The sequence below is a fragment of the Hippocampus guttulatus genome, chromosome 1 (assembly GCF_054856545.1).
Source record: "Hippocampus guttulatus isolate MCC_2025c chromosome 1, RoL_Hgut_1.0, whole genome shotgun sequence".
Classification (NCBI taxonomy): domain Eukaryota; kingdom Metazoa; phylum Chordata; class Actinopteri; order Syngnathiformes; family Syngnathidae; genus Hippocampus; species Hippocampus guttulatus.
This window is the reverse complement of record NC_141261.1, coordinates 28,843,733-28,871,240: the sequence shown is the minus strand read 5'-3', so window position 1 is coordinate 28,871,240 and position 27,508 is coordinate 28,843,733. Positions and strand designations below refer to the sequence as shown.

General features: G+C 42.1%; 1 protein-coding gene across 1 annotated transcript; it reads right to left on the bottom strand.

Annotated features, from left to right (window-relative positions):
• slc9a8 (solute carrier family 9 member 8) lies at positions 1–27,508 on the bottom strand. Its single transcript, XM_086124785.1, has 16 exons — positions 27,171–27,508; positions 25,668–25,849; positions 21,933–22,013; positions 18,760–18,818; positions 8,171–8,254; positions 6,612–6,713; positions 6,460–6,494; positions 4,796–4,939; positions 4,236–4,377; positions 4,036–4,141; positions 3,825–3,941; positions 3,659–3,741; positions 3,455–3,566; positions 2,487–2,707; positions 1,794–1,940; positions 1–1,082 (listed from the first exon to the last, which is right to left on the bottom strand). Exons 1-16 carry the CDS (start codon positions 27,404–27,406, stop codon positions 969–971), a joined length of 1,965 nt encoding a protein of 654 aa, XP_085980911.1. The 5' UTR covers positions 27,407–27,508; the 3' UTR covers positions 1–968.

Sequence of the window (27,508 nt, the reverse complement as noted above, 5' to 3'; positions counted from 1 at the left end):
TTAATTTATGGGATTGTTTATTTATTTTTAATTATTCAGACATTGCTTGAGGCGATTGTATAAAAGCAATGAAACACACAAACAAACATTGTAATAAATAAACAGCAATTCATTTGTAGTGACCTTGATTAGAGAAGCACAGTACATTTTACACAAGCCACAATTCCAGTTCTATTTAAAGCACAGTGAAGTTACGGGAATCTTGCCCGGGGATATAAATAAACATTGATCTCATCCAGGAGCCAGACTCGCAAATTACGGCAACTTGCAATGAGTCTGAAGGTTTCTTTATGTTCATGTTTATTTCTCTCTTTTCATTGCCAAAAGGAGCTGGTGTGTGCATTTGACACTTATGAAATGTTACCCTCATTCAGTAAGCTTCAGCTCATCGGTGGTGCTTACTAAGTAAAACACCCAGCCAGAAATATTGAGTCATAAAATATAAAATGACACTATTGCACATTCTTCGCCTGACACAAAGTAAACTTTTCACTGAAGCAGGATAAAAACGAAAGGTGTTATTGTATTTCTTTACTGTACATTCAAAGAGTCTGTGACTTCACAAGTAGCAAACACAGTGATGTCGTGTCAAACATCAGTGATTTGAATTAACTGCTTATTATAAGATAAGATAAGAAAATCTTTGTTAGTCTTGCAATGGAGAAATTCCCGATTCACAGCAGCAAAGTTATGAAAGGAAGAAGTAGAACAACAAAATGGTGCAGACAATGTGACATTCAAGTCAGGAACAATCCTTTTCACAGAAATATTTGGCCTCGGGTGTTTGCTAGTGCAATTTTGCTGAACTTCCTCATGAGAGGAACACATCCCAGCAATCTCTTCACATCACCATGGTGGCAGTTGAAAAGGAGAAAAAAAAAGGGCATGTGACTGAAGTCTTTGTGACTCTCACATGCCGTGGAATATGTGAGCGCTTTGTATTTCCATCTGGCGGAAAAGTGTTCACTTCACAGAAGCTCTGCCTCGTCGTCGTCATCCTCTGAACCTGAGGGACCCTGACGAACTTCTTCATACCATTTGTTGGTTAGAGTCTTCATCTGGATCCGTCCGTGCATCAGGTCCTGTTGAATACACATTACAAGTTAGCTCATGTGAACACGCACCACATCCAATAACACACTGTCAAATTCCGGAAGGCTTTTCAGTTATATTAATGCAGTGAGAAGCTTTGAGAGAAAGAAAAAAAATCACTTTCTTGCCAAGTCAACAAAAACTACAAACACTACACGCATATTCCAGTGGACATCTCCAGAATTTCCATCATGCATTCTGATTCAAAAGCAGTATACAAACCGCAGTGTAGTTGCTCTTCCTAGTGGGGCTGAATGTCCCCTCAAGCTTATAGTCTGACTTAGAAATGTCGCAACTTTATCCCGACTGAAAAGATGTGAAGGTCTCAATCTAGAAATTCTAAACCCAAGCAACTTTAATCCAAAAGGTGCAGCAGACAAAAGCCAAGAGAAGCGTAATGGTACCCCTGCGGGATACCATTAACCCTTTCAGGGACAGCGTTTACTACAGTGGACAGCTGACCATTGTGTCAGGTTACAGGGTGCATGAAAGTATAGCTATATCAATAAGCCAAGAAAAAAATTCTTGATAAAACATGTTTTAATGTCAAAACAGTTTGGTACTGGCACTTTTTTGTAACTTGAAAAATCCGTCATTCAGCCATATGCAGAGTACTTTAATTGGCTTAAAGGATTGCCAGCAAAGCGGCGAAGCGGCCTCCCATGTGACGGAGGATTTCAGTCTCTCTTGCCATCTCTTACCTCCTGGGTGAGCCTTCGGGTGAAGAAGGGGTTAAGGTACTTTGCATCAAGCCACATGAAGCCCTTCAGATCCTGTCTCTGGTATATGTGAGCCTCATATTCCTCCTCTGTCAGTTCTGAAAGATGCTCCGACTCAACAGTATTCCCCTGGTGGGAGCAAGAAGAGGGTAGGGGTCAGATAAATAGAGAGAAATGAAAGAAGGGCTGACTGACCAGCCAGAGGGGGAAAAGGATGATGCAAAGGAAGGAGGACCATGGGTGCGGGGGGGGGGGGGGGGGGGGGGGGTCCAAACGACAAAATTTGTGTCGAGGATTGAGAGTAAAGAGAGGGCAAAGGGGCTTTTAGTAGTAGGGAGAAATGCAAGTTGTATGATCTCGCACCCTTTGAGTGCAGCATTCACATTAGAAAGACCTTAAATAAGCAAACGCTGCACAAAAAAAATACAAAACAACAAACTGCCTTAATGACTTTTAGCAGTCATGTCGACTCATTAACAAGTTGGCATTTCTTTTGTGGTTTAAGCGTGTGACTGCAATGAGAGCGGTTTACATTGTGGAAATTGTGTGCCCTTCGTACACCATCCTTTGATGTTTTTTTTCCCCCTCTCAAGAGAAACCCAACAGTCTGATGGCAGAAGATGAAGAGGATGGCACAGCTTGTATCAACGCAAGACAAGCGCACGAGTGCGTTACCATTTTCTGCGTCTTGCTCAGATTGATGTCCTTCTTATTCTTGCGTCGTGACTGACTATCTTCAATGTCCATGAGGCGGATGAGTGGCATGGTCCCGCCCCCGAGGAAGAGGATAGTAAAGAGCACGATGATGATGGTGGTGGTGCCAATGAGTTGCCGCTTCTCAATTGGCTCCAGGCCAAGATGCAAGCTCAAAGCATATGGGATAGCACCTCTCAAACCTAAAGGTGCAGCAATAAAATAACAAAACAAACACAAAAAAAACAACTACAGTAAAACCAAGAGGCCCTGAATGTTTTTCTTTCCCCCACCGTAGAGCATCTCGACAGCCCCTCTACTTATCAATGTTAGTCACTAACTGTCTGTATGTGAGAATGTGAATATTTTGTCTTTGGAAAGGCAGAATAATTTGATTCAGCATTTGCATTGAGTCTCAAAATAATGAGCACAAGGAAATAATGTTGTGGCTGGTCCGTGTATAAGAAATATATGTGATAATCCCCAAACGTTTGAAGTCTGATTGACCGCAGCTACAGTATGACAGCCATTTTGTCAGACATAGTTAAGTGGTAGAGCTGGCAAGAAATTTCATGAACACGACAGACTCAGTCGATATCTATGTCTTGGGTAAACGGTTGTGGTGAAAAAAAAAAAGGTTAAAGGAAGGCATTGATTAGATGAACAAAACTAGCCAATTTAAAAGCGGAACAAAATCTTGCCTCCTGAGTCGTGAACAACAAATTTCAATGAGATCTCAACACTCAGAGGGATTCGAACCCTTGCAAGGTGAAACATATCACCCGCTTTTTGTGAGAACAAACGCTGGATTTTGATTACTCTCTGACAAAGGGCAACCTAATTATCACGCGCACACAGTCTTCTTTGCATCATCGTTAACAGCACCAACAATTTAAAGCATGACTTCCTGTTTTTTCTTGGGAAAACAAATGTTGACTGTCTCTTCTCACCACTGAACCACATTATGAACATCATCTTGGGTGTGATCTTGTGATCTCTGCAAAAGTTGAGGAGGAATGACAGAGGGAAGATATTGATGGCACGGCCCAGTAGAACCAGCACCTAGGAGGAGACAAAACGGGAGTTAGTCTTCACGGTGATGGGAGACATAAGCCACGGCCACCGGATGTCAACAAAACAACAAAAGCACTTACGATGCACCAAATGACAAAGGATATTTCAAAGTTGTGAGGGAAGCTGAAGATGGATAGGCCGAGGAAGGCAAACACACACGTCTCTGGAAGGAAAAGTGAACAAACCGGCTTAACGGCAACAGTCGTGAGATTCGCGATGGGGAAATGACGGAGGGAAGTAACTGACCGCACATAAAAGCCATGGTGCGCAGTGTCTGCTGCATGAGGATCTGGGTGACAGGAGACAGGTTGTGATGGGTGTAATGAGACATGACGATTCCCGCAAACAGGATGGACATAATTCCTGTGGAAGGAGAGTGGTCAACGCTCACATGAGATATTACAAGCCTAGGGGAGGGGAAAAAAGATATCCAGTCGACCTTCGAGTGGGCACCTACCAGACAGTTTAATACCCTCTGCTAGACCGTAGGGAAGGTAAGCAAAGATGATCATCATGCCAAACTCGAGTGAGGGTGTCTTCCTCAAGTCAAAGTGTTTTAAGAACTGGTGTGCCAGTTAGGGAATACCAATAAGGCTGCTTGAAAACCGATATTCACTCAGTACGTCGTACAGAAACAGAGCCAACATAAGTGGATACAAGAGCAGAGATGAGTCCTGTCAGTGTCCCCAAGGCAGCAGAACCAAAGAACATTTTGAGGAAATAACCCACTGCCTGCAGAAATGTCTCCCAGGCTGTGACCCTGCTTGTGTCTGAGCGGGAGAAGAAACCCTCAGCAGTACTGAAAACACCAGACAGAGAACAACATGTGGTGACCAAGACTAGTAATACCTTCGACCGGCCCTAGAGGGCAGACAAACTCCACCTATTCGACTCTCCAAATGCAACGTGGATACTCCTGCAGCCAAACTCATTGAATGACTTTATTGGCAAATGTGTAGTGCATTGCCACAAGAAAACACATTAATGGACAATATGCGACAGCATTCATAAAAAGTAACAAAATACGTGATGTGAACAACTACACTTTAAATAGCATTTTCTGTCATACTTGGATATCAATCATCTATATGGTTAAAAAAAAGTTGAATTGAGTACGATGGCCGGGGGGGGGGACTGATGAGTTGCACATGACCAACTAATATGCCAATGTGCGACAACCTTGCCAAGCCAGAAGAAAAGTGAAAATGGACTCTTACTTTGTGAGGACGATAGAGACTGCATCGTTCAGGATGCTCTCACCAAACACCAACATGTTCAGGACAGGGTCCACGTTGAGTGCATTAAAGATGGCAATGGTAGCAACGGGGTCTACGGCGGAGATGAGTGAGCCAAAGGCAAAACTACAGCAAGAAAAAGGTCATTTCAAGTAGACAATAGTTAATCAGTGATATTAAATTTAAAAAAAAAACTACAACCGTTTCAAAACTGAGAGGAATCAGAGAAGCAAAATTAACATATAATAAAGGCAGATTTCCATTTAAGTTGCATCATTTGAGCCCACGTATTGTGGATGGAAAAAGTTGACATGCCCCTGTTCAGATGTCAGGTTTTTGTGAAAGGAAAAAAAAATGGACCAAAATAATTTCAGAATAAACTGTGTGACTGAATTACAGGAATAAAACCCTCGAAAATCAATTACAGAAGGTAGTAAAATAAAACTGAAAGAATGTTGTTGGACAAATGTGCGCACCTTTTTACAAATGGGTATGTAGTGGTATTCACAATCAACCAATCACATTCGAACCCAGGTTAAACTGAAGTCCGTGCACACTTGCCACCACTTAAAGTGCCTCTCATGAACCACAAATTAAATTAAGCTCTTCTCATAGGCGTTTCCTTTTTTTTTTCCCCCCTTTCTTCCTTCGAGCAGAAGCCCAGAGATTTTGTGCCAACACTCAATGCTTTATGGAATGGTTCAAAATTCCCGCCACCTTGATTTAAAGGCCTTTTCACACTGCAACTGCATTGCTCCCTTGACGAAGCCATTCATTTTCCATGTGCTGCGATGGAATTCCCAATACAAAATTCCATCATTGCGCAAGGTTGCCGTTGTGCCATGCCTGGAATTGAAATATTTTCACCTCTGAAGCGGCTTCGCGGTGGTGTCAGGCGGCCATCCAATGCGAGAGGGATTGGTGGGGACATTTCAGAGTGCTAACAGCAACAGACCAAGCATCAGGAAAAGCATCCATGGCACTTCCTGGTAGGCTGCTAAGCAACCCCTTGCAAATATGGGCTTGTATCGGAGTGCCGTTGTCCATACGCCCTGCAGGCGGTGAACAACAAATAAACTAGCTGCAGTGTGGAAAGGCTTTTTGGACCCAGTTCCAGCTGAAGGAGGAAAAAAAAGACCCCCAAAGCATGCTGTTTCCAGCACCATGCTTAACTGTGTATATGGTGTTCTTTGGGTGATGGCCAATATTGCGTTTGTGGCAAACTGACCCTTTGAAATTATCACCAAAAAGTTAATTTGCAACATTGGATTGTGAGGTTACAAGTGTGTTTTTGCAAATTGTAGCCTGGCATTGATGTTTTTCTTTGTACTGTAAGCTAAGGCTTCTGTTGTGACACCGGACTACCCCAAAAGCACAGATGTGAAGATGGGAGATGACCGTCTTCAACATAGAATTACTACAAATGCAACTTGACTGTATAAAATACAGTACAATCCAATCTGCACGTTAAATGAGCAGTGATTGAATCTCGTAATATTCACATTTTAATGAAGAAACAGCAGTGAATTAATTTTGAGCAACAACAACAAAAAATAATCAATGATAGCAATGATACGCAAGGGTTCTTTGTACTACACTTCTTTACTTTACGATAATAGAGGCTGTTAAACAAGGCAAAGTCTCACCTATCTGTCATGGTCATCTTGTAGATCACATCTGCCTAAGGAGGTTTAAAAATAAAAAAAGGAAGGACACTCAACACTGAGCAATGTGAAACATGAGGAAACGCATCACACTTTATTTTTGATGACAAAAACATGGCCTGAGCATATCTTACCTGTCCAAGAAAGTAGATGCCTCCTCCGACGATGAAGGCCGAGATAGCCGTACCGATCACAGCAAACAGGGTGATGGAGCCAATGTTCTGGAAGAAGTTACCCTAAACACATAGGGGGGCAGACTTTTAGTACAGTGCTGAGGCAACGTTAGTCACAACAATACTCTCAGCAAATAACGTCAGGATGTCTGGGAACCATTTTAATAGAAACACAGTTTGGGATGTGAACTGTATGTATTGCAAGTCAGCAACGTGGCAACTAATTGTAAAAATATATATATATATATATATATATATATATATATATATATATATATTTTTTTTTTTTTTTTTAAGACAGTGAAGAAATGTTTGCCCCTGCTATCTGCATTGGGCCCGAGTTGCTGTTTAACAATACAATTAGGAAAGCAGTTTGCTCTTCAGTACTTCGGGTGACATACAGCGCCTTGCAAAAGTATTAGCCTGTCTTGAGCTTTTCGACTTTTGGACACATTTCCAGTTTCAAACAAATGTGGGGGTTTTTTCTGTAGTGTGTCATCTAAATCAGCCCCAAAATACTCATTGCTCTGTCGATTACCTTCCAAAGGGCAATATAAATATGGCTCGGTGATTAAATGATCATGAATTATGGTATTACGGTGACCGGCTGTGAGCATCAGCGAACGATCAGACACAACAAGCATGTGCGTGACAGCAGCCAACCCGAGTCCGGCTTTTCCTTCCCTATTTTGGTTTGCAAGGTGACGATGTACACAGGAAGTAAAAGAAACAGAAGTAAACAATGACAGAATCCGCAGCTGAACACAAGATGAAACTATTTTGACAGGATTGTTTCCCCCCGGGGCGGCCCGGCAGTCGAGTGGTTAGCACGTTGACTTCACAGTGCAGAGCTCCGGCCTTCCTGTGTGGAGTTTGTATGTTCTCCCCGTGCTTGCGTGCGTTCTCTCCGGTTTCATCCCATATTCCAAATAACATGTATGGCAGGTTAATGGAACACTCTGAATTGACCCTATGTCTGAGTGTGAGCGCGAATGGTTGTTCGTTTCTGTGTGCCCTGCGATTGGCTGGGTGTCCCCCCGCCTACTGCCCGAAGACAGCTGGGATAGGCTCCAGCACCCCTCGCGACCCAAGTGAGCATAAAGCGGTTCGGAAAATGAATGAATGTTTCCCCCCCGTTGCTTGCGTGGCACAACAGCGGCGTTGAGTAAATGAAGCTGTTGAGCAAGTTAAGTCCTGAATAACAAGCAACACAACAATCCTGTTGCATCACTTCAACAATTCGGTCCTCAGAAACCATGTTCTTGTTTGAAAAGGTCCGCGGCGCCAAAAAGGTTGGGGACCTGTGCTGGAAAGACATATGCTTGATTTTGTTGTGCACCCTCTGAAGTTACACAAAACAATGGCTATGAAAGACAATTTATACATCCATCCATTATCCAAATCGCTTATCCTCACGAGGGTCGCATCGCAGGCAAGTGTTCCATTAACCTGTCATGCATGTTTTTGGAATGTGGGAAGAAACCGTCCTTTCACAAACTCTTAATTCTGATGTCGAGTACCTTATGTAAAGAGTATCCTGATTCAAAGATGATTGGTGGCAGGAGCAAAAGGAAGAACATGTTGGGTCGGAACATTTCCTCCTCCTTTTGGAAAGCAAAAAGAGGAAAAGTCAAGCAATATTTCACACTGTAAAAGCAATGAACAAAAAATAAATATACCGGTACTGATTATATTTTAGCAAGCTGATTGTGAAAAAGCAAACCAGGACAATGCTTTTCAATGGCCATCTTTGTAGCTCTTGGGAAATTCAACATGCAAATTAGCATGAACCGTTTTTGAACATCCTGAAATGAAAAACCACCAAATCCAAAAAGAGAGTAATCGGAGATTCCATTTTTAGGAAGTTACATCAACTGGATTTGTTGATTTAGTTCCGCACTTTTGTCTGTGTAAATACCCACAAAAGAACAAAGTAAAGCATTGAAAGGCCTTCGATTCGGGTGTGCAAAAGCATCATGGGTGTGAGTAGAAATTAACTGAATGCGGTAGTCCTTACAGGACACTGCAATCTGACAGAAACCCAAGACACCATCGGGCCAGGCTACGTCCTGCAACATGCCCAAAATGTGGTATCGAAGACGAAACATTTAACCACCGTGTGGGAATGTCTACAGTACTGCTGACTAGGATATTCGGACACTATAGCTGGTAGGGCTGGACGATGAATGGAAATTTTAACCATGATTTCGATTTTGGCTTCTCTCAATCTTTAAAACATTCTCATCGAAGAAAAAGGATGAATGTGCACAACGGCACGGTGCGTTGACATTTTGAAAGTAGCCTGAATGTGCCACATGTCGCTTGCGTAGCGAGGGTGTAGTCTCTAATAAATAACACCCACAAACATCGCATGATTCAAACAGTGAACTTGATGCAAATACACCCCACAGAAAATTAAATGAACACATCCTTCTTGTTCATACTAAATCTACCACAAATATTTCTTATTCCTTTTTCTAGTGGCACCAATCATCAGTTGGCTTTAATACTTGACTGTGGTCATTTGAGGAACAGAGGAGCAGAGTCTGAACGGCAAGGAAAAAAAAAGGCTTTCTTTGACAGGACGTATTAGTATGTTTGCTTCTGGATGATTGGTGCACACGCGCATGTGCGCGCACGCACGCACACAGCCGATGCCAGCAAATTCACGCATGAATTTAAACAGAATTGCAGAGAAACTCAAACACACATGCTATAAAAAGACATGTGAACCTCCCCCGAAGAAGAATCCACGTACACAATGCGTGCGACCTTAGCTTTCTGATCATTTCGGTGCGATAATGAAATCATTGTTGCATCTCAGCTAAATGGGCCAGTCTAGGTCAGGCGTGGGCTTCATCTGCCCGTGCATTGCTCTCTGCTTGCCACGCAGTCTGTGTACGACAGACTATGTGTTCTTGCATGAACAAGTTTACCGTATATGCACTATGAACACGCACGCACACATACTGTAGACTCGTAAGTGGATGTGATGCACATGCGTTATCTGCCCATGCATGACATTATCTGCCCATGCATGACATTCACTTGGAGGTGAATGCAAAAACCGAGAAGCCGAGGAAGGAGCCGAGTAACAAACTGTTCAGCAGAAATGTCCATAATTTCGCCTAGCACAAGTTAGACTCAATACACTGAGTGCATTAGAGAAGCAAAAGAGGGAACGATCTATTTCTGGGTGGTGGCTGACTGGACGTTTGTATCAGTTTTCTGTCAGAAAGATCGAAGAGGGCCGGTCCATATTTAGTCCATCTAGTCAACAATCTCTCCCTTTGTGTATAGGCAGCAGTCTTGACAGCTTGTTCGAGCCTCTATGCCCCAATGACCCCACGAGCAGATGGAGGCGAACACAGTCTGCAGTCATCAGCTCCAGGCACAGCATACCCACGACGAATAGTTCTAGTTTTTGATACCTGAGCAAAGCACACGTCGTGCACGGTTACGTTTAAATCGCTTACTTGTTCGTACGCTACCAGAATGATGCAAAAGCCAAAACAACAACACTGTTTCGAGCATTGGCATGGCGGGTCAAAAGGAGATCCCATTCAAATGCCGTGCCACAGGTAAGTAACAGCTTTTTTCAAGACCTAGATAAAAAGCGGCCACCTAATTAAAAAACAAAACTGAAATAAAAAAGAAGAAATAATACAGTATAGCTGGAAATGAACCGAAAGGAAATTTGTTACTAATTATAAAAAAAGATCTCTGAAATCACAGCCTCTTTTTTTCCATCGATTTTTGTCAATTATTCAGGGCTCAAACCCCAAAACAGCATGCCAACACAAATCTATACTAGTCTAAATACAAGCTGTTTAAAAGGAGGTCAAGCACAGGGACTGCATACAGAGAATGTGTGGTGGTGGTGGAGGGGGGGGGGGGGGACGCCTCCTTTGCATACTTCCTCACTCGGATGTAAGCGAAAAGAGCCGTTCAGAGAGCGGTTCAGAAATTCGGCTAAGTTGCTGCTCTACCGGAACTGCCTTTCAGGGGAAGCGAAAGGTCAAACGTGAATATTAACATCTGAGACTGAGGATGGTAGGTCGTGCATGCACAGTGGCTTGATAACCATGCCTCTGCATGCGTGCACAAGTTAAACAGCAAAACAAAAGAATGAGTATTGTGGAGTGACTAAGCGCACCACACAGTAAGTCAAAATGTATTTATTTAGATAGATTTTTTGTAACAATATGCACAATTTTATTTACTACCCCAGTAATGTGTTTATTATATTTTTTATACAATGTGTTTAATGCACAGCATGTTTGCACTGAGGATTGAGAGGAAGAAATTTCATCTATGCTGCATGTCATACATAAAGCATATTTGACAATAAAGATGACCTTGAACCTTAAAGGAACAGTCAGAAATAACAAAACCCCTTCATATCAATATCAATCGTTTAAAAAGTTAGTGAGGAGATACTGTATATGATCGACGCACCTGTTATGAACCTTTCATTCACCATGTGCTATGATGAATAACTTTTGTAAATATATAACCATTACATTGTACAGGTTGACATATTCAAATTTACTTTCATTTTGCTTCGTTTTACTCTGCTGTCTGCAGCCAGATCATCAATGAAAACTATGGTATAAACCGTGGTGTTCATCAAATAGTTCGCAGATTTTTTTCGATGTATCAATGGATGCTATTTTCTTAACATTACGGTGCGAGCATGCAACTGTAACACAGAAAACGTGGTTTAAACTGTCGTCGCAGGTCGCGGCCGCCGCCACGTTTCAATGTTGTTGACAGACGACAGGGCAAACGACGCACCCGCTCAACTTGAATATCATGAGAGTGTGCACCGATGTAAACCCTCTACACAAAAATGTAGAGGGTTGTTTGAAAAAAATGCCGACCGTAAAGTTTATTTTCGACGTAGGAATTCTCGGTCGGTCGGGTTACCGGAAACACACTACTTTTTTTTCTACGCCTTATAGGGCACATAGAATAGAACACTGGTGTGCAAACTACGGCCCGCGGGCCGGATCCGGCCCGTTGGTCTTTTTAATCCGGTCCGCCGAACATTGGTGCACAATTAAGGTTTGATTGCATTCATTTCGTTTGGACTTGTAATGACAGGTATTTCAACGCCAGGTGGCGCAGTTACTTCAAGTTGCAGAGCACAGGGAGGGAGGGGAAGAGGGAGAGAGTAATGACCATGGAGGGGAAAGTGATATGTATCTGATTAAACGAAGCGGGTAACAAAGTACGAAACATTCAGGAGACGCCTGGAGTCGGAAAGACTCAAATCTACGAGACTTTGAAAAACAAGGAAGCGATTCTTACTCAGTCCGATTCTGGCAATTTCCATGCTCAGCGTGAATTGCTTGTGGCTCGAGTAAATGAACATTTCCTAGAATGGTTTAATTGTTATCATGTTAAAAACTTTCTGCAAACTGGACCGCTAATAAGAGTCGGAGAGCAGTCAAATGTGTAGAGCGTGAACAACAGGGGGCTCAGTACACATCCTTGAGGAGAACCGGTGCTGAGTGTGATGGTGGAGGAGAATGTTACATTATTACTGGCATACAAAGACATTGTGCTATCTTCTTTATTTTCTATTTCTAACTTTTGGCCCGGCCCTCCACAATATTTTCTGCTTCTCATTTGGCCCCCCCGGGAAAATAATTGCCCACCCCTGGAATAGAAGCTAAAATAGTGGCTGTGGTTGCGTTATGCATCGCCTAGATGGAGCTACTCTAAAGGGGACAAAATACAGATTTATTTCTATAGAGCTTTCACAACCGCTGCAGCTGTAACAATAATAATAATAATAATACATTTCATTTATAAGCGCCTTTCAAAACACTCAAGGACACTTTACAACCAAAACAAGAATAATAAAACCACAGATAACATTGTAAATAATAAAAGGAGAGATGAATTTAAACCGACACAAAGTGCTTCACAGAACATTTAAAATACTACGTCAAAGAAAACAGAAAATTGATCCATAAATAAAGCACATCAGATTACCAGGCACTGTCGGCTTTTGAGAAAAATTGAATGCTTTTAGATGTGCCTTATAAGGGGTGTTCACACGGCACACATTTGCTCCGGCGCTGCATCGATGTATTTTGTTGCGATATATTTTGCACCGCAGAAAATTGTGTGGAGCGTTCACACGTACAAAGCCGCTGAGCGTGTCTGCAACGGCACAGCGTCGGTGCTGCCCCACTTGCGTTCACACAAACACATGACGGAAGTCTGACAGAGCACGAAAGCAACACATTTTCGCCGTACGTAAACTCTTCACAAGCATTTGCTCTGGAGCAAATTTAACCCAGTTGCGTTCACACGTGCAAATTTACATCGGTGCTGCTTCGCAAACGAGCATTTGCTCTGGAGCAAATTTTTAAACCACCTCCCTGAGGTGGATCAAATTTGGTCCGGTGTAAGCCTTTTTCCGGGGCTACGCCGGAGCTAATTTGCACGTGTGAACGCTCTACTGGGGCAGCCCCGGCGTCGCACCGGACCAAATCTTGCCGTGTGAACACCCCTATAGTGTGGAAAATACGGTGCATAAAAGGTAAAAATAATCGGCAAATATCGACCATTTGGCCCTTGTTCGCAGGGACAAAATCGGCTGATTTAGTCAGTCAGCCAATTGATTGGTTGGGCCCTAAAAAATACACTTAAAAAGAAGAGAATTAAAAGAAAACTTCGATGATGATTATACTTATGACTGTGCCACAACAGAAAGATGTGAGCAGGACGATGAATGGAGATGAGACATACTGTATTTGCTTAGTTTCCCCTGAGGTTTGACTGTGACCGCACTTGATGAGCAAAAAGGGCCCTGAAACCACAATTAAAATCGCTCTGCCTGTGTTGGTCTCATTTCTTGGTGTGAAGAGAGTGAATCAAATAAAAGTCTGTGGTGCCCTTTTGAGCGTCAAAACACACCACAATAATCACAGAGAAAACCCATGAGCCCATCATAAAGAGACCGCTAAACTAGGAGACAGGAGATTGTACTCACTCATGGAGCTTGATGTATGTGCTTTGACAGCTGTCAGAGATTAAGCATCATTCTAGTTTTACAGAATGACTTTATTCAGAATCCAAAAAAATGCAAAAATGATTTTTTAAAATATGCACACAAGTGCAGATAGTTTGCAGGAAAGGGCAACGAAAGCAGATTGGTGGTGAGAGGCAAGGCCAAAGCCTTGAATGCCAGGATGCGTCTGCCTCGGGGGTCTGTACACCCTTGCTGGTTTGTGAAACAATGCTGAAGGCCTGATAGACTTGGAAAATGGGCCAATTTTGGAAACATGCTTTCTGAGAGTGTGAGAGAGAGGGGGATGGAGAGGGAGAGAGAGAAGACGAGAAAGTGTCTCCCGATAACTAGAAGCATAAAGGAGAGGCCTGTTTGAGCCCTCATTAAAAACAGATTCAATAAAAAATTGAATGAAAGGAACAGATTGTTTCCGCTAAATATAACGGTGAAAAACTATTCACTACTTGGCAACATTTTAAAAGACTTTGGAGATCCCTTGACATGAGTTTGTGTTCCTTGAGAACGCTCATAAATCAAAACACTCAATTTGTGAGCAGCTTTCCCAGTTCTGCCGAGTCTGTGATCGATACAGATGTCAAAATCAGTCGGCGGCTGTACCTGGAGTTGGACAAAGACAACATCACGGAAATTCTGGATTTCCCAAGAAGAAGAGCTATCACCCACCCAAGACCTGATTGAATTGGAGAACCAGATAATGCAGGACAACGAATCCACAGCAGATCCAGAAGAAAGGCATTTCACAACCAAAGGCTGAACTGAGGCCTTTTCACTTCAAGACCAGGCCGTGTCGCGGTGCGATGCAGAGGATCCCAATATGAACGATTTTCAAAAGCTTCAAGTGGAGTGATGGATAGTGTATGGTGAGATCTGGAAGGAAAAGAGAAAGATTTCCTACCAGCGAGTACTTCACCAAGGTGGAGAGGCCAGTAGAACCTGCAGAAGCATCCTCAGCAATATCTCTTACAGCCTCCCCTCCTTCTTCTCAATCCACCTAGTAGCAATGGTAAGTGCAGTGTCTTTTTTTTAATGTATTCTAGTTTTTTGTTATACAAAGTACTTTGACGTAAATTTCTAATTTAACGGTGAAATCTGACTTAGGAGGAAATTGGGGTTACGTCACAGTCATCGGATTGGTACTTGTTTGTAAACTGAAGACTCCCTGTCCTAAGGTAAAGGTATGGTTATTTTTGGTGTGCGTAGTTATGCCTGGAAACAAGAGAGGGACGAAAGGATGACATTGCAACGTTGTTGCCTAATGCACTTTATCACAAGATCAATCAGTCATTAAATTGTCAGGGGGGGAAACACAAACAAACTGCAGAAGCGCTTTCTGCAGCCCAACAGCATGTTCCAGCCTGATTGCTCAACACAAGTGAGTTCTTTTACACTAAACAATTGTTGAAAAAATGTCCAAGAGTATAAGAATGATTTGTTCTTTTTTGGGGGGTTATTTATTTACATTAATGTCATAGTTGCATGACAGCTGGCACAGTGGTTGACTGGTTAGCACGTTAGCCTCAAAATGCAGAGGTGTAAGGTTGGATCCCGGCTCCGGCCTTCTTGTGTGGAATTTGCATGTTCTCCCCGTGCCTGCGTGGGTTTTCTTTGGGTACTCCGGTTTCCACCCACATTCCAAAAAAATGCGTGGCAGGTTAATGGAACACTCTAAATCAGTGGTCCTCAACTAGAAAGGCTGTCGGTCCACTTTTCTTTTTTTTTATAAGACCAAGGTCCGGTCCCATGCACGGCGGTCATGGGGAGCAGGGCTATATGCCCATTTAGTATGGTCAAGCCAAGCTTATACAAATCAACACTCCTCACAACCAACCAATAATGGGGTGCATGAAAATAACAATTATTCACTTTGCCAGTCCACAGCAAATAATGAGAGGTATTGTGTTGAGGCAGAGGAACTCTTTTATTTTGTTAAGTTGTGCCTGCTTAATAATAGAAATAGCCCTTTTAGGGAAATAAGACATTTTTACTTTAACTTTGTTAAACAGTAGTTGTCTTTTTTTCCCTTAATTTAACAAAAGCAAAACAAAATACTCATTTTACCAAAATAAATACTAAACACGAAAACAAAAATATTATTTTCATTTGTACAATTCCCCTTTTCACATCCCCTCTGAAATCACTGAAAAATATATCAGAAGAGGAGTTAAGAACCATTTTAAATACTGACACAAGGGAGCACAGGAATGTGCAGTGCTGTTCTTCCACTAAAGGTGAATGCAATGTCTGAGGCATGCAAATATTATTTGAGGACGCCATTGGGATGTTCATTTACCATGTTGCGGTGTTCTGCTGTTAAACAGCTGCAAAGATCCCCGGGTAGACGGGAGCAAAACTGCACACAATCGAAACCTCCCGCGATTCGTCTTGTCTAATCGTCTGTGTGCGGCTCTCCTGGGCTGAATCTGTGAGCACACTGTGGCGTCGCGCATGCGTCTGTTTCCTGACACAATCATCCATTTTGAATGCGTGTGTACTGGGATAGACGCGTGCTGACGCTTATGTATGGGCACACCTTAAATTCAGAGGAGCCAATCAGCGCATCGTATATGCTGACGCTTATGTATGGGCACACCTTAAGTTCAGAGGAGCCAATCAGTGCATCGTTATCGCCGACATGCCCTGCTCAGCCAGGGTCTCCAGTTCGTCAAACATTATACACACACAGTCGCGCTGCTGCGTCCTCTGCAATACATCTGTTCGTGCACGCAAATAATAAAACGGATAATTTTAACAAGCGATCGCGGTAATGCGCAGATTATAGTCCAAAAATATAAAATGTATAACGTAAAAATCACTTTATAATTTATTATTTTATACAATTTGCCGAGAGTCCGGACAGAGGAGGTCGGCGGTCCGGACAGAGGAGGTCGGCGGTCCGGTCGTGGATCGCGGTCCGCCAGTTGAGGAAGACGGCTCTAAATTGTCCCTAGGTGTGAGTGTGGATGGTTGTTTGTCTGTGTGTGCCCTGCGAGTGGTTGGCAACCGGTTCAGGGTGTCCCTCCCCTACTGCCCAAAGATAGTTGCAAGACAACACATTTCTTTAAAAAAAAAAAAAGGCTGCAAGTTTGATATATTTTCCCTAAACAAAAAAAGTACCTATGAAATAAGGCACCAGATCGATTAAGTGTATCGTAAAGAATTGTAGTATGAATAAAATCTTATCAATACCAATCCCTCCATACGAATAAAGAGTACTGTACCATCGAAGCAAATCCTCTCTAGATTTTTGAGGACAGCAATAATATTAATCATTCTTTGTAGAGGATATAGAATATATCGTGTGACTATTACATTGTCTATGTGCTTTGTTGTTAAATGTTCAGATGCTTAAAGGGTAATAACACTGCCACAAAGATGCTAATTGTTGTAATGTTAGCCCATTTACCAAAAAAAATTCCATTTTGTTTACGAGGTAATATTTTTGGGAGGTTCTGAACACACTTTCTGAGGAGATAATGGGCTCCAAGGGCTCATGTTACTGGGGTCAATGACTACACTGAACCCGAAGCGGCCCAAAGGGGGAGGGGGGGACATACAATGGCTCCCTGTGTGTACAAAACATTGACATAACCTGTCCCCTCCCTTCCCTCTTTTCTCTGTATTTCTCTCTCTCCTGTTCATTCATTCATTCTTCACTCGATGGTAGAGAATGAGGAATGTTAATTAAAGGCTCCAAGTTCCACAAGAAAGACAACAGGTGGTACAGGCAAGGCTCCAAGAGAGAATGAGTGAGCAACAAACAGGCGTGAGCAGGTATGGGGTGGAAATCTATGCTTCATGACAAAACACTCGAGTCAAGATAACAAGGGCAGAAGAGAAATGGACAGAAAAAAATTGGGGCGCAACATGCAACTGCACGCAGAAGCACAAATTCAAACCCAAATACAATTAATCTGGGAAGTTGTGTTTTAGCAAATAATCATGAACTTAAAATTTGATGGCTGCAACACGTTTCCATAATGCTGAGACAGGTGGCGAAAAAAAGACTAAGAAAGTTGAGGAATGCTCACCAAACATCCTTTGAAACATCTCACAAGTGTACAGGCTAACTCGGAAACAGGTGGGTGCCATGATTGGGTAGAAAAGGAAAACAGATGGGGAGAGGGTCACCTCTTTGTGAGCAACTGCGTGAAAAAAAAGGCCAAACTGTTCCCCAATGTACAATTGCAAGGAATTTTGGGATTTCATCATCTGCAGTCGAAAATATCATCAAAAGGTTCAGAGCATCTGGAGAAATCACTGGACGTAAGCGGCAAGACCAATAATCCATCATTGAATGCCCGTGACCTTCGATACCGCAAAACAGCACTGCATCAAATACAAACATTCATGTGTCAAGGATAGGTTTTGGAGAGAAAGTCAGGGAGGCCAGACTGAGATGGTTTGGACATGTCCAAAGGAGAGAGAGTGAATATATTGGTCAAAGAATGCTGAGGCTCGAACTACCAGGCAGGAGGCCGAGGTGGAGGACCAAAGAGGAGGTTTATGGATGTAGTCAAAGAGGACATGAAGGGAGCTGGTGTGAGAGAAGTGGATCCACAAAACAGGGTTAGTAAGTGTAGGGTATCTAGACTGGCCGCCCTGCAGTCCAGACATGCCTCCCAATGAAAATGTGTGGCGCATTCTGAAGCTTAAAATACGATAAAAGAGACCCCAGAATGTTGAATAGCTGAAGCTGCACATCAAGCAAGAATAGGAAAGAATTCCACCTACAAAGCTTCACCAATTACTGTCCTCAGTTCCCAAACGTTGGTTGAACGGAAAAGGCGAGGTAACACAATGGAAAATATAACTCTGTGCGAGCTTTTTTGGAACCAGTTTAAGCCATAAAATTCTAAGTTAATGATTATTTGCTAAAAACAATGATGTTTAACAGTTCGAACATTAAAATATCTTGTCTTTGGGGTGTATTCAATTAAACACAGGTTTAACATGATTTGCAAATCATTGTATTGCATTGCATTTTTATTTGTTTAACACAACGTCCCAACATCATTGGAATTGGTATTGTACAAGAAACAACAAACATGAGTCAAATCGTACCTTCCAGTTGGCCAATTCTTGGAACTCAATGACCTTAATAAATCCTCCCATTAGAATCCCTAAAAGGAACAGAGACAAGAGAACAAAATACTGTACCACTTTTAATATATAAAAACATTTCATTCCAACCACAATGGAGATCAAAGACAAAATGGAGGCAAGTTGTCCATTGAGAGCAGGGGTCCACAACCTTTTTTGCCCCACGGACCGGTTTATGTCAGACAATATTTTCAGGGACCGGCATTTAAGGTGTGGCGGAAATAATACAACAAAATAATATGCTATGAGCTGCATGAAAACTGTGGCGTTTTCGAAATATCATAACAATAAACACAAGGAGCGTATAATCCGGCCGCAACACTTTGATCGCGATGGTAATGTTATATGCATTCAAAATACGATACAATGCAAATTTAAAGTGCATGAAAATAACGACTCACCACAGCCCCGAGCTTGATTTTCTGCAACCAGACGGTCCCATCTCGTGGTAATAGGAGACAATGACACCTCAAGTGTGTGTTTTATGTCCAGTCTACTTCGTAATTTTGTTTTAGTCGCCGTTGCTGCAGAAAACCCCCACCTCACACAGGTAGCATGTTGGAAATAGCAACAGTGCTATTGTGGCGATCTCAGATATTCAACCATAACTTTAATCCAGTTGTCTCAAACGTCCTTTTAAGGCCGCCGTCATTTGCGATCTCCAGCAGTTTTTTTACTAATTTTTTTAAGTCTTTTTTTTTTTTTTTTGCGTAATCGGTCACGTGACGCAGAAGCGTGGTTTGATGCGTGTCAAGCGTGACGGAGACGGATGTAACGGAGAATCCCGTAATTTTTCAAAATAAAACATCTTTCGTATTCCGAAATAAATAAAATGGAATTAAGGCAAGTTCTTTCTGTGTGGCCTGGCACCAAATGCCCTGCGGACCGGTACCGGTCCGCGGACCGGCGGTTGGGGACCACTGGTTTAGAGGTTAAAATAATGGACTCCTCGTACAACATGTTGAATTAAGTTACTGACTATTATATACTCCAAATAGTGTCCCAACACCCTTTAACACGCATTACAAGGAAACACATTAACTAACACAGTGAGGAAATGCAATCAGGGTGCGTGCTCTCAGTTCACCACATGGCCGATGAGTTGAAAGAGGGAGTGGTGTGGTAACTATTACCCATATTCGCCACTCGGCAAAGGGCCAAGTCGTCTGTCAAAATTGCCCTGGGAAATCCTGCATTAAAAGCTATGGCTATAAAGTGCCGATGTCCCATAAGAACCATCATCAAAATACAGTAACATACTGGGTTTAAAATTTCATAAAAATGAGGCAGGAATTTTATTCCTAAAATATACCTGTATATGTATGATTGTCATCTCAAACTGCTTCAAACAACAAAGCGTGTGACGGAAAAGTGGTTAGGACTGCACGACTGTCCGTGTTTTATGTTATGTGTTGTGTTTATTATTTTACTTTGTTAACTGTTTTGTGGAGCGCTTTGTTACAGCTGTCGCTGTTGTGAAAGCGCTATATAAATCAGCATGTATTGTATTGTATTGTATTGTAAGCCATTGCAACTTGATGTTTATCACATCAAAATCAAGATATGAACATTCAAGATATTAATATCTAAATGAGGACAAGATTAGTCACGTGGCCTTGCCAGACTTTTGCATTGCATGTAAATCTCATTTCAGCGAAACGCATTCTTCATTCATTCATTCATTCATTCATTTTCCGAATCGCTTTATCTTCACTTGGGGCGTGGGGGGTGCTGGAGCCTATCCCAGCTGTCTTCGGGCAGTAGGCGGGGGACACCCCGAGCCGATTGCCAGCCAATCGCAGGGCACACGGAGACGAACAAGCATTCACGCTCACACTCACACCGAGGGACACTTTGGAGTGTTCAATCAGCCTGCCATGCATGTTTTTGGAATGTTGGAGGAAACTGGAGGACCCGGAGAAAACCCACGCAGGCCCGGGGAGAACATGCAAACTCCACACAGGAAGGCCACAGCTGGAATTGAACCCGGTACCTCTCCACTGTGAAGTCAACGTGCTAACCACTCGACTACCGGGCCGCCCTCGAAACACAATAATCCTTCCAAATTTGGCGTTGATCGACAGATCAAAGGAGCAGATGGCAATCATCTTGCGGAGGGAGCGAGCGAGCGAGGGACACACAAATCCGCTGTTGCCTAGACAGCACACACCAAATGAATCCATTTCCGTGTCTGCTGCCAAGTATATATGGACGATACGCATAGATTGTCTTTCATAGTATTACGTGACCATATTTATCATTTCAGAATTACCTATGGACAAAACAGCAGAGTTTGTTGTAAAAAGGAACAAGCGCCTTGCCTAAGGCTCTATACTATTTTGGTCACATCGTAACAAAAAGTCATACAATATAACGTAACAATGTTTTTGGAGGCGGGGCTGAAATCCAGGGGGAGCTGAGGCAACCGATCAACGGCTCCCTTGCTGATGTCAGTAAGGATGACTTACTGATGATGACTTGGCCCATTTCTTCCACTACAAATACAGTAAGCCTTAAAGTATGCCTACATAATGTCTTTACCATGTGCACATTAGTACAGGGCAATAAACAAGACAGCGGCAAAACAAACAGAATCTCTTAACTCACTACTCTTAAGTGTAGCTAGGAGAGTTTTATCCTGTGTAGCCACATTGGCAAAGAAGGTTCATGACCCAGTGCAGACCCTGACAAAGATCTGTAAGAGGGCGCTGGAAGAACAAGATAAAAGGGAAACTATAAGTGTAAGCATCAAACTAGAGAGTTACAGATCTACAGGCACGTTTGATGGATTGGGATGGCGAGAAGCAAAGCAGACAATTAGTGGATGACAGAGAAGAGATAAGGAAGGAAGAGCGGTGTCTCCCTGATTTGTTCGCACATTGTTATCTCTCCTCAGCAGAGTCCTGCTCCAAACACTCAGACATCTCAATGCAATTGAGGGGGTTGGTGGGGACAAAAAAGTCAGTTCCTGTAGGAAATTAGCTGCAAACTCAATCCCCATCCACCTTCTATGTTTACCAGCAAATTTAGGTTTGTGTGGCTTTGCCAAGTGGCGCATTGTGTTTTCCACCTTAAAAAATAAACAGAGTTGCAAACAAGACAATTAGGAAAATGTTTTGACAAATTCAACTCACCAAGGGACACAACAGCAACACTCTCTGGAAGAAAATGTAGCTTGAACTTGATAAGCAGATGAACCAAGATGATGCAGATACCTGGGGTAACAAGAATGAACAAAGAGCACAGTCCTAAGATGCTCCTCACAGAGATGGGGAAGAACATTATCGATCTCAATTATATGTATGAAATAAACATTAGTCAGCAAGTTTGACATCATCGATTCACCTATCGGTACCAGGCGGTTGACATTTGATCAATTAGCATCCTGGGTATTTCAAACTGGTCACATGATATTTGCCAAGAGGGAGAAGTTGTTGCGCGTCCGGATTCGCCACTCACAGGGCGGCCACACCCTAATGCATATCCTGCACTCTTTACCTGTGCTTGAAGGCATTACAGCAGGGGTGTCCAAAGTCGGTCCTCAAGGGCAGCTGTCCTGACTGTTTTCCAGCTCTCCCAGGAGCAACATACCTGATTCAAATAATCAGGAATGTCCAAATGCTGCTTCAGAGCTGGCTGATGAGCTGATCATCTGAATCAGGTGTGTTGCAGCCGAGAGAGATGGAAAACAGGCAGGACGGTGGCCCTCCAGGCCCGGAGCTGGACATGCCTGCATTACAGTATACTGAAAAAGCTCAGTGCTGCAATGGCTTGCGTTTAGCACCCAAAAGAACATGCCGTACCTGAACACAGACTGATGTGTAATCCTGCATTAAACAACGTGGTGTAGTATAGAAGAGGGGCTCGAAAACGTTTTTGTATGAAGTGGAGTTGTCCATAAAGGCCGTTAAAATGCATAACGCAGTCTATATTGTCAATGCAAGTGGAACAGATCCAATCAAGTTTCTTTGGTGCATTTCCACGTGACAACTGCATGTAGTTGCTGTGGACTCAAAAACACTCATTCTTAATAAGCGGTTAGATACATTAAATTGACCCCAACTAAAGAGCTCTCTATGATGGTACTGAAAAATGTCTATTAGCCCAAGATCAGAGTCAATAACAATGCGCAGATGGTTTAAAATCAAAAACTACAAACTGAGGTAATGTCAACACAATAAACTGTATGTACACTGATACTTCAGTATAAAGGGTGTCCACAAAAACAAAAACAAACAAACACTGAGTTAAAACACATAATAACTGTAACACTTTGATTCTCTCCTCTTTCATCTCAAACTGCTTCAAACCGGAAAAGTGGTTAGGAATGCTCGAGTGTCCGTGTTTTATGTTATGTGTTGTTTGTTTTACTTTATGTTAACTGTTTTGTTAAGCGCTTTGTTACAGCTGCCGCTGTTGTGAAAGCGCTATATAAATCAGCATGTATTGTAATATGGCACACTTTGGAGCTAAAGTCACATGATTTCATCATGTGGTATCGAGGGGAATTCCAGACAATGAATGCATGCCGTTATTTGAGTAAACATCGCTGCCTTTTTTTTTGTACATACTCAGTATAATGTGGAGTGGTCATGCATATCGCTTCAGTGATATATATTTCTTTTTTTTTTTTCTTCAACTCAACCAGGGTTGCAGGAAGATATTCTATGGTGCTTGCAGAACACCTGGTCGCCTTGTCCAGCACAGACAATACATCTGTTAGGCAGGTGCTCATAGAGAAAAATCCTTCTGCTCCCCATGCCACAGGAAATTATATGAAATCATGCAACTGTAGAGACTAACTCATTCATTCATTCATCTTTCGAACCGCTTCATCCTCACTAGGGTCGCGGGGGGTGCTGGAGCCTATCCCAGCTGTCTTCGGGCAGTAGGCGGGGGACACCCCGAATTAGTAGCCAGCCAATCGCAGGGCACACAGAGACAAACAACCATGCACGCCCTCACTCACACCTAGGGACAATTTAGAGTGATCAATCAGCCTGCTATGCATGTTTTTGGAATGTGGGAGGAAACCGGAGCACCCGGAGAAAACCCACGCAGGCCCGGGGAGAACATGCAAACTCCACACAGGGAGGCCGGAGCTGGAAATGAACCCGGTACCTCTGCACTGTGAAGTCGACGTGCTAACCACTGGACTACCGGGCCGCCCGTAGAGACTAACTGAAAAAGGTATTAAAGTTACGTCTTACAAAAATCTGTCTTTCAACCTTAAAGCCAAACGCAACTTTCTTATTGAATATGGCATTACCTCATTGACACGATGATACCAAACCCAAACCATCAATGGCTTGAACATTTATACACGATTGACACAGCTTCAGAAACTACTCAGTATTGCGTACCCTTCTTATGGAATCTTCCACAAGACTGACTGTGAACTCGGAAGGAAGCCGGAACCTGTAGCAGCAATGTAATAAGGCTAGACGATTAATGAAAAAATAAGATAAATAACGATCATTTTGATTGAGATTTAAATCACGATTAACAAAACAATTATTATTGATTTCAAAACTTTGTATTGTTTTCAACAACTAAAAAGCCCATTTACTACTACACGTTGAACACTTTATTTGTGAACACCTTATTCTTTTTGTCAGGTACAAAATGACCTTGTTAATTTGTAAAATTCAAATTCATGCTGTGAGATCCACACTTTTGACACCTTGCATTTTTTGCACAATTGAAGCTGTGAATTCTCTCTTTATCATACTTATTTTATCTTATGTTATTTTCACAAGTCCTTGGATTTACTGGGCTAACTATGGACCTCATGGGTTGTGCCATATCATGTGCAAAAGTGTGTTGGTATGACAATAAAAAAAGTTTGCCTGCGAATATTCGTTATTTGAAAGACTATCATGACCCAAGTCGATACTGTACTCATTTCCCGTTAGCATGTCAATGGTACACTGTATTACATTAGCTTTAGCACTAGCCCCAGCGATGTTCTAAAACAAAGCATATTTTGTATTCAAGTAAAAAATGCTTGTAATTATTTTTGTTGTGTGTTTAGTTTTACAGTAAACTCCAACTAGGGTGTCATCAAACAGCTTGAAGCATGCTCAGGGACAGCAAAATCACATACAATACACGCTTGCCAAGCAAAACAATATGGTGTATACACGGTACTTTCACAACGTCGGGAACCGTTCCGTATGTAAATCTCTTTTCTTCAATTATAATGTTCTAAAGATTGAGAGAAGCCATAATTGAAATCCCGGATAAATTTTCAATTACCGGTAATCATTTAGCCCTACAATGCAACCACTCTGCCAGATGAAAAACTGCCACAAATCAAGGTGCTGTCTGCCTGCAATGAGCGCTCACCAAAATATTTTGTCAGACAATATACACAACCAAATAAAAGTTTGCATAGCCTTTCAGTGTTATAATTTAGAAATTTCCTGAATTGTGAATTAATACGATAACAATAGATAAGAAGTGTTCATTGAATTATTTGGTAAACACAAAAAATGTTAATCAAAACGGAATATGTTGAATAATCTACATTCTTCAAGATGGCATCTTTTTCCAGGATAACAGCTTTGCACAGAAAAGACATGGAGAAGCTGCGGCACCGGTCACAGAATAATTGATGCGTTTCGACTCAAAGATTCTTCATCGGGTCCAAATTAGGGTCAAGCCCAATTTCTCGATCAGCTCATTGCTTACCAATGACCAATCTATGAAGTGCATACAATTCCATTTGTACATTTCAGAGATCATAATATCCATTACAAACTGGATTCCATAATATTTTTGACCCTGTATGCTGCAAGTAAGTACCCAACATCCTGTTTGGTCTCACTTGTTGCTTATGGAGATGAACACAATGAAAGGCAACCTACCAATAACGAGAAGGCTGAAGAAAATGGTCAACCCGTTGGACTGCTCTTCTTCTTGAGCCTGGACGCCCGTTTGCACGGGCAGAATGGCCTTGGGATTTGGGGGTGCTGGCATTGTTGGCTTGGTTGATGATGATGTGAAGTGGATGGACTCATTTGCGCGGTTATCTGTGTCATTAGTCTTGCTGCAAAGAAAAAGGCAGAACAGTTTGAGTGGTGGGTGAACAGTAACAAGTTAGTTTTACTCAAGAAACATTTCTTCAAGATTTTACCCGTTAGTCATTTTCATGCAAAATACTTTCTACATTTCCTTGAGGATTTTTGTTACGTAGAGACAATACTTCTACTAGGTTTGCACTGAGCTACATTTCGATTGCTACTTATAGTTTTATCTACAGGTATTTATTACTACTTGTGCACTCTATTTTGAGAGGTCAGACAGACTTGTGTCACATGACTGTTTCGCCAATCCAACATAACTACTAGTAATGTTTGACTCCATTTGAAAAAGAAAAAAAAAACACCTCTGCTAGAGTGATTAACCATCTTAGTAGTTTGACTTGTATTGCTTACACAATGCCAAAGAGACGATACATTTTGGAGGCACTGACTAGAGAAAGGAATTTAGTTTTGACACATGGGTAACCTGTTTTGGGAGAGCTATAAGCTTTTGCGGGTGATCCAGTGTGTTCCGTTGTGGGTGTTGTGGGTGTTCCGATGAATCATCCAGATTATTTTGGGCAAAACCACTAAGTGAATACAGAGCAAAGCAATTAACAATGATCTTTGCTGTTTTGATGGTACTGACTCCAGATTTGGGAAAAAAATCTTGTTTTGAAGTGTGTGTGAACAGATTTGGGAGAGACATGAGAGTTTGCTAATGAGCTGTACTGTTGTGCAACGGTACAAGACTGTTTGGCCAAATGAGAGGTGGTAGTTTTAAGAATGTCATTTCTGATTCAAGAAATGAGCCAAACCAATGGAGGAAAACGTTGCATTTCAATGGGCGTCAATTATACGCACATTTTGTCAAGTCGTGGGCTGGGCCAATCCCAATCCCAGGTGAAAAGTGGACATGGATTTGACAGTAAATAAATCGCTTAAAGAAACTGGATAAATTGGTTCGCCTTCTGATCGGATTTGTGATTGGTTATCGATTTGAATTTGTATTTGTAAAACTGAACGGGGAAAATATACAGAATAGAAACTTTAGTGAAGAATTCAAATTCTGTATAAATTCATAACAGATTCAAATAGACAATGCAAATTCATTTTGTGTATTCAGATTCAGTTTTTCAAGTTTAGTGATTTAAATTCCAATAGAAATTATTCAGATTCAGTTTCTGGTGGCACATATTTTTGCCCAAAAATTACATCCAACAATGACACACGTACGTAGCCTTCGAGTGGTTTCGTCCATCCGGTATTGTTTTTTTTTCCTTAGCAACATATTGAGAGCTATAGGCTTCTCCACAAAGGACTTAAATTAAAACCATAAGGTCAAACCTGACAGTCGCTATGTCTTCGGATCGGTCGAGTAAATCGCGAGCCTCTTCAGTGTCATGTTTGGTTGATGAAAGCCGGTTGTCAGAAAGAGCATAATCCTTATGGAAAGCGTCCCTTCCCTCGTTATCTCGCTGGAACACATGCAAAGTCTTTGCTGTCTCTGTTCGTACTGACATGCACGGGTAAAGAAACAAAACTAATACCAACAACAGAACGTAAACTCTAGCATTTGCCATTATGTAAAAACATCAGTCCAAACAAGAAAACGAACGTCTGTCCTTAAAAAGTGGAGCACTTCCATATCGACGACGCCATACCCGTTTTAATGTCAAAATTCA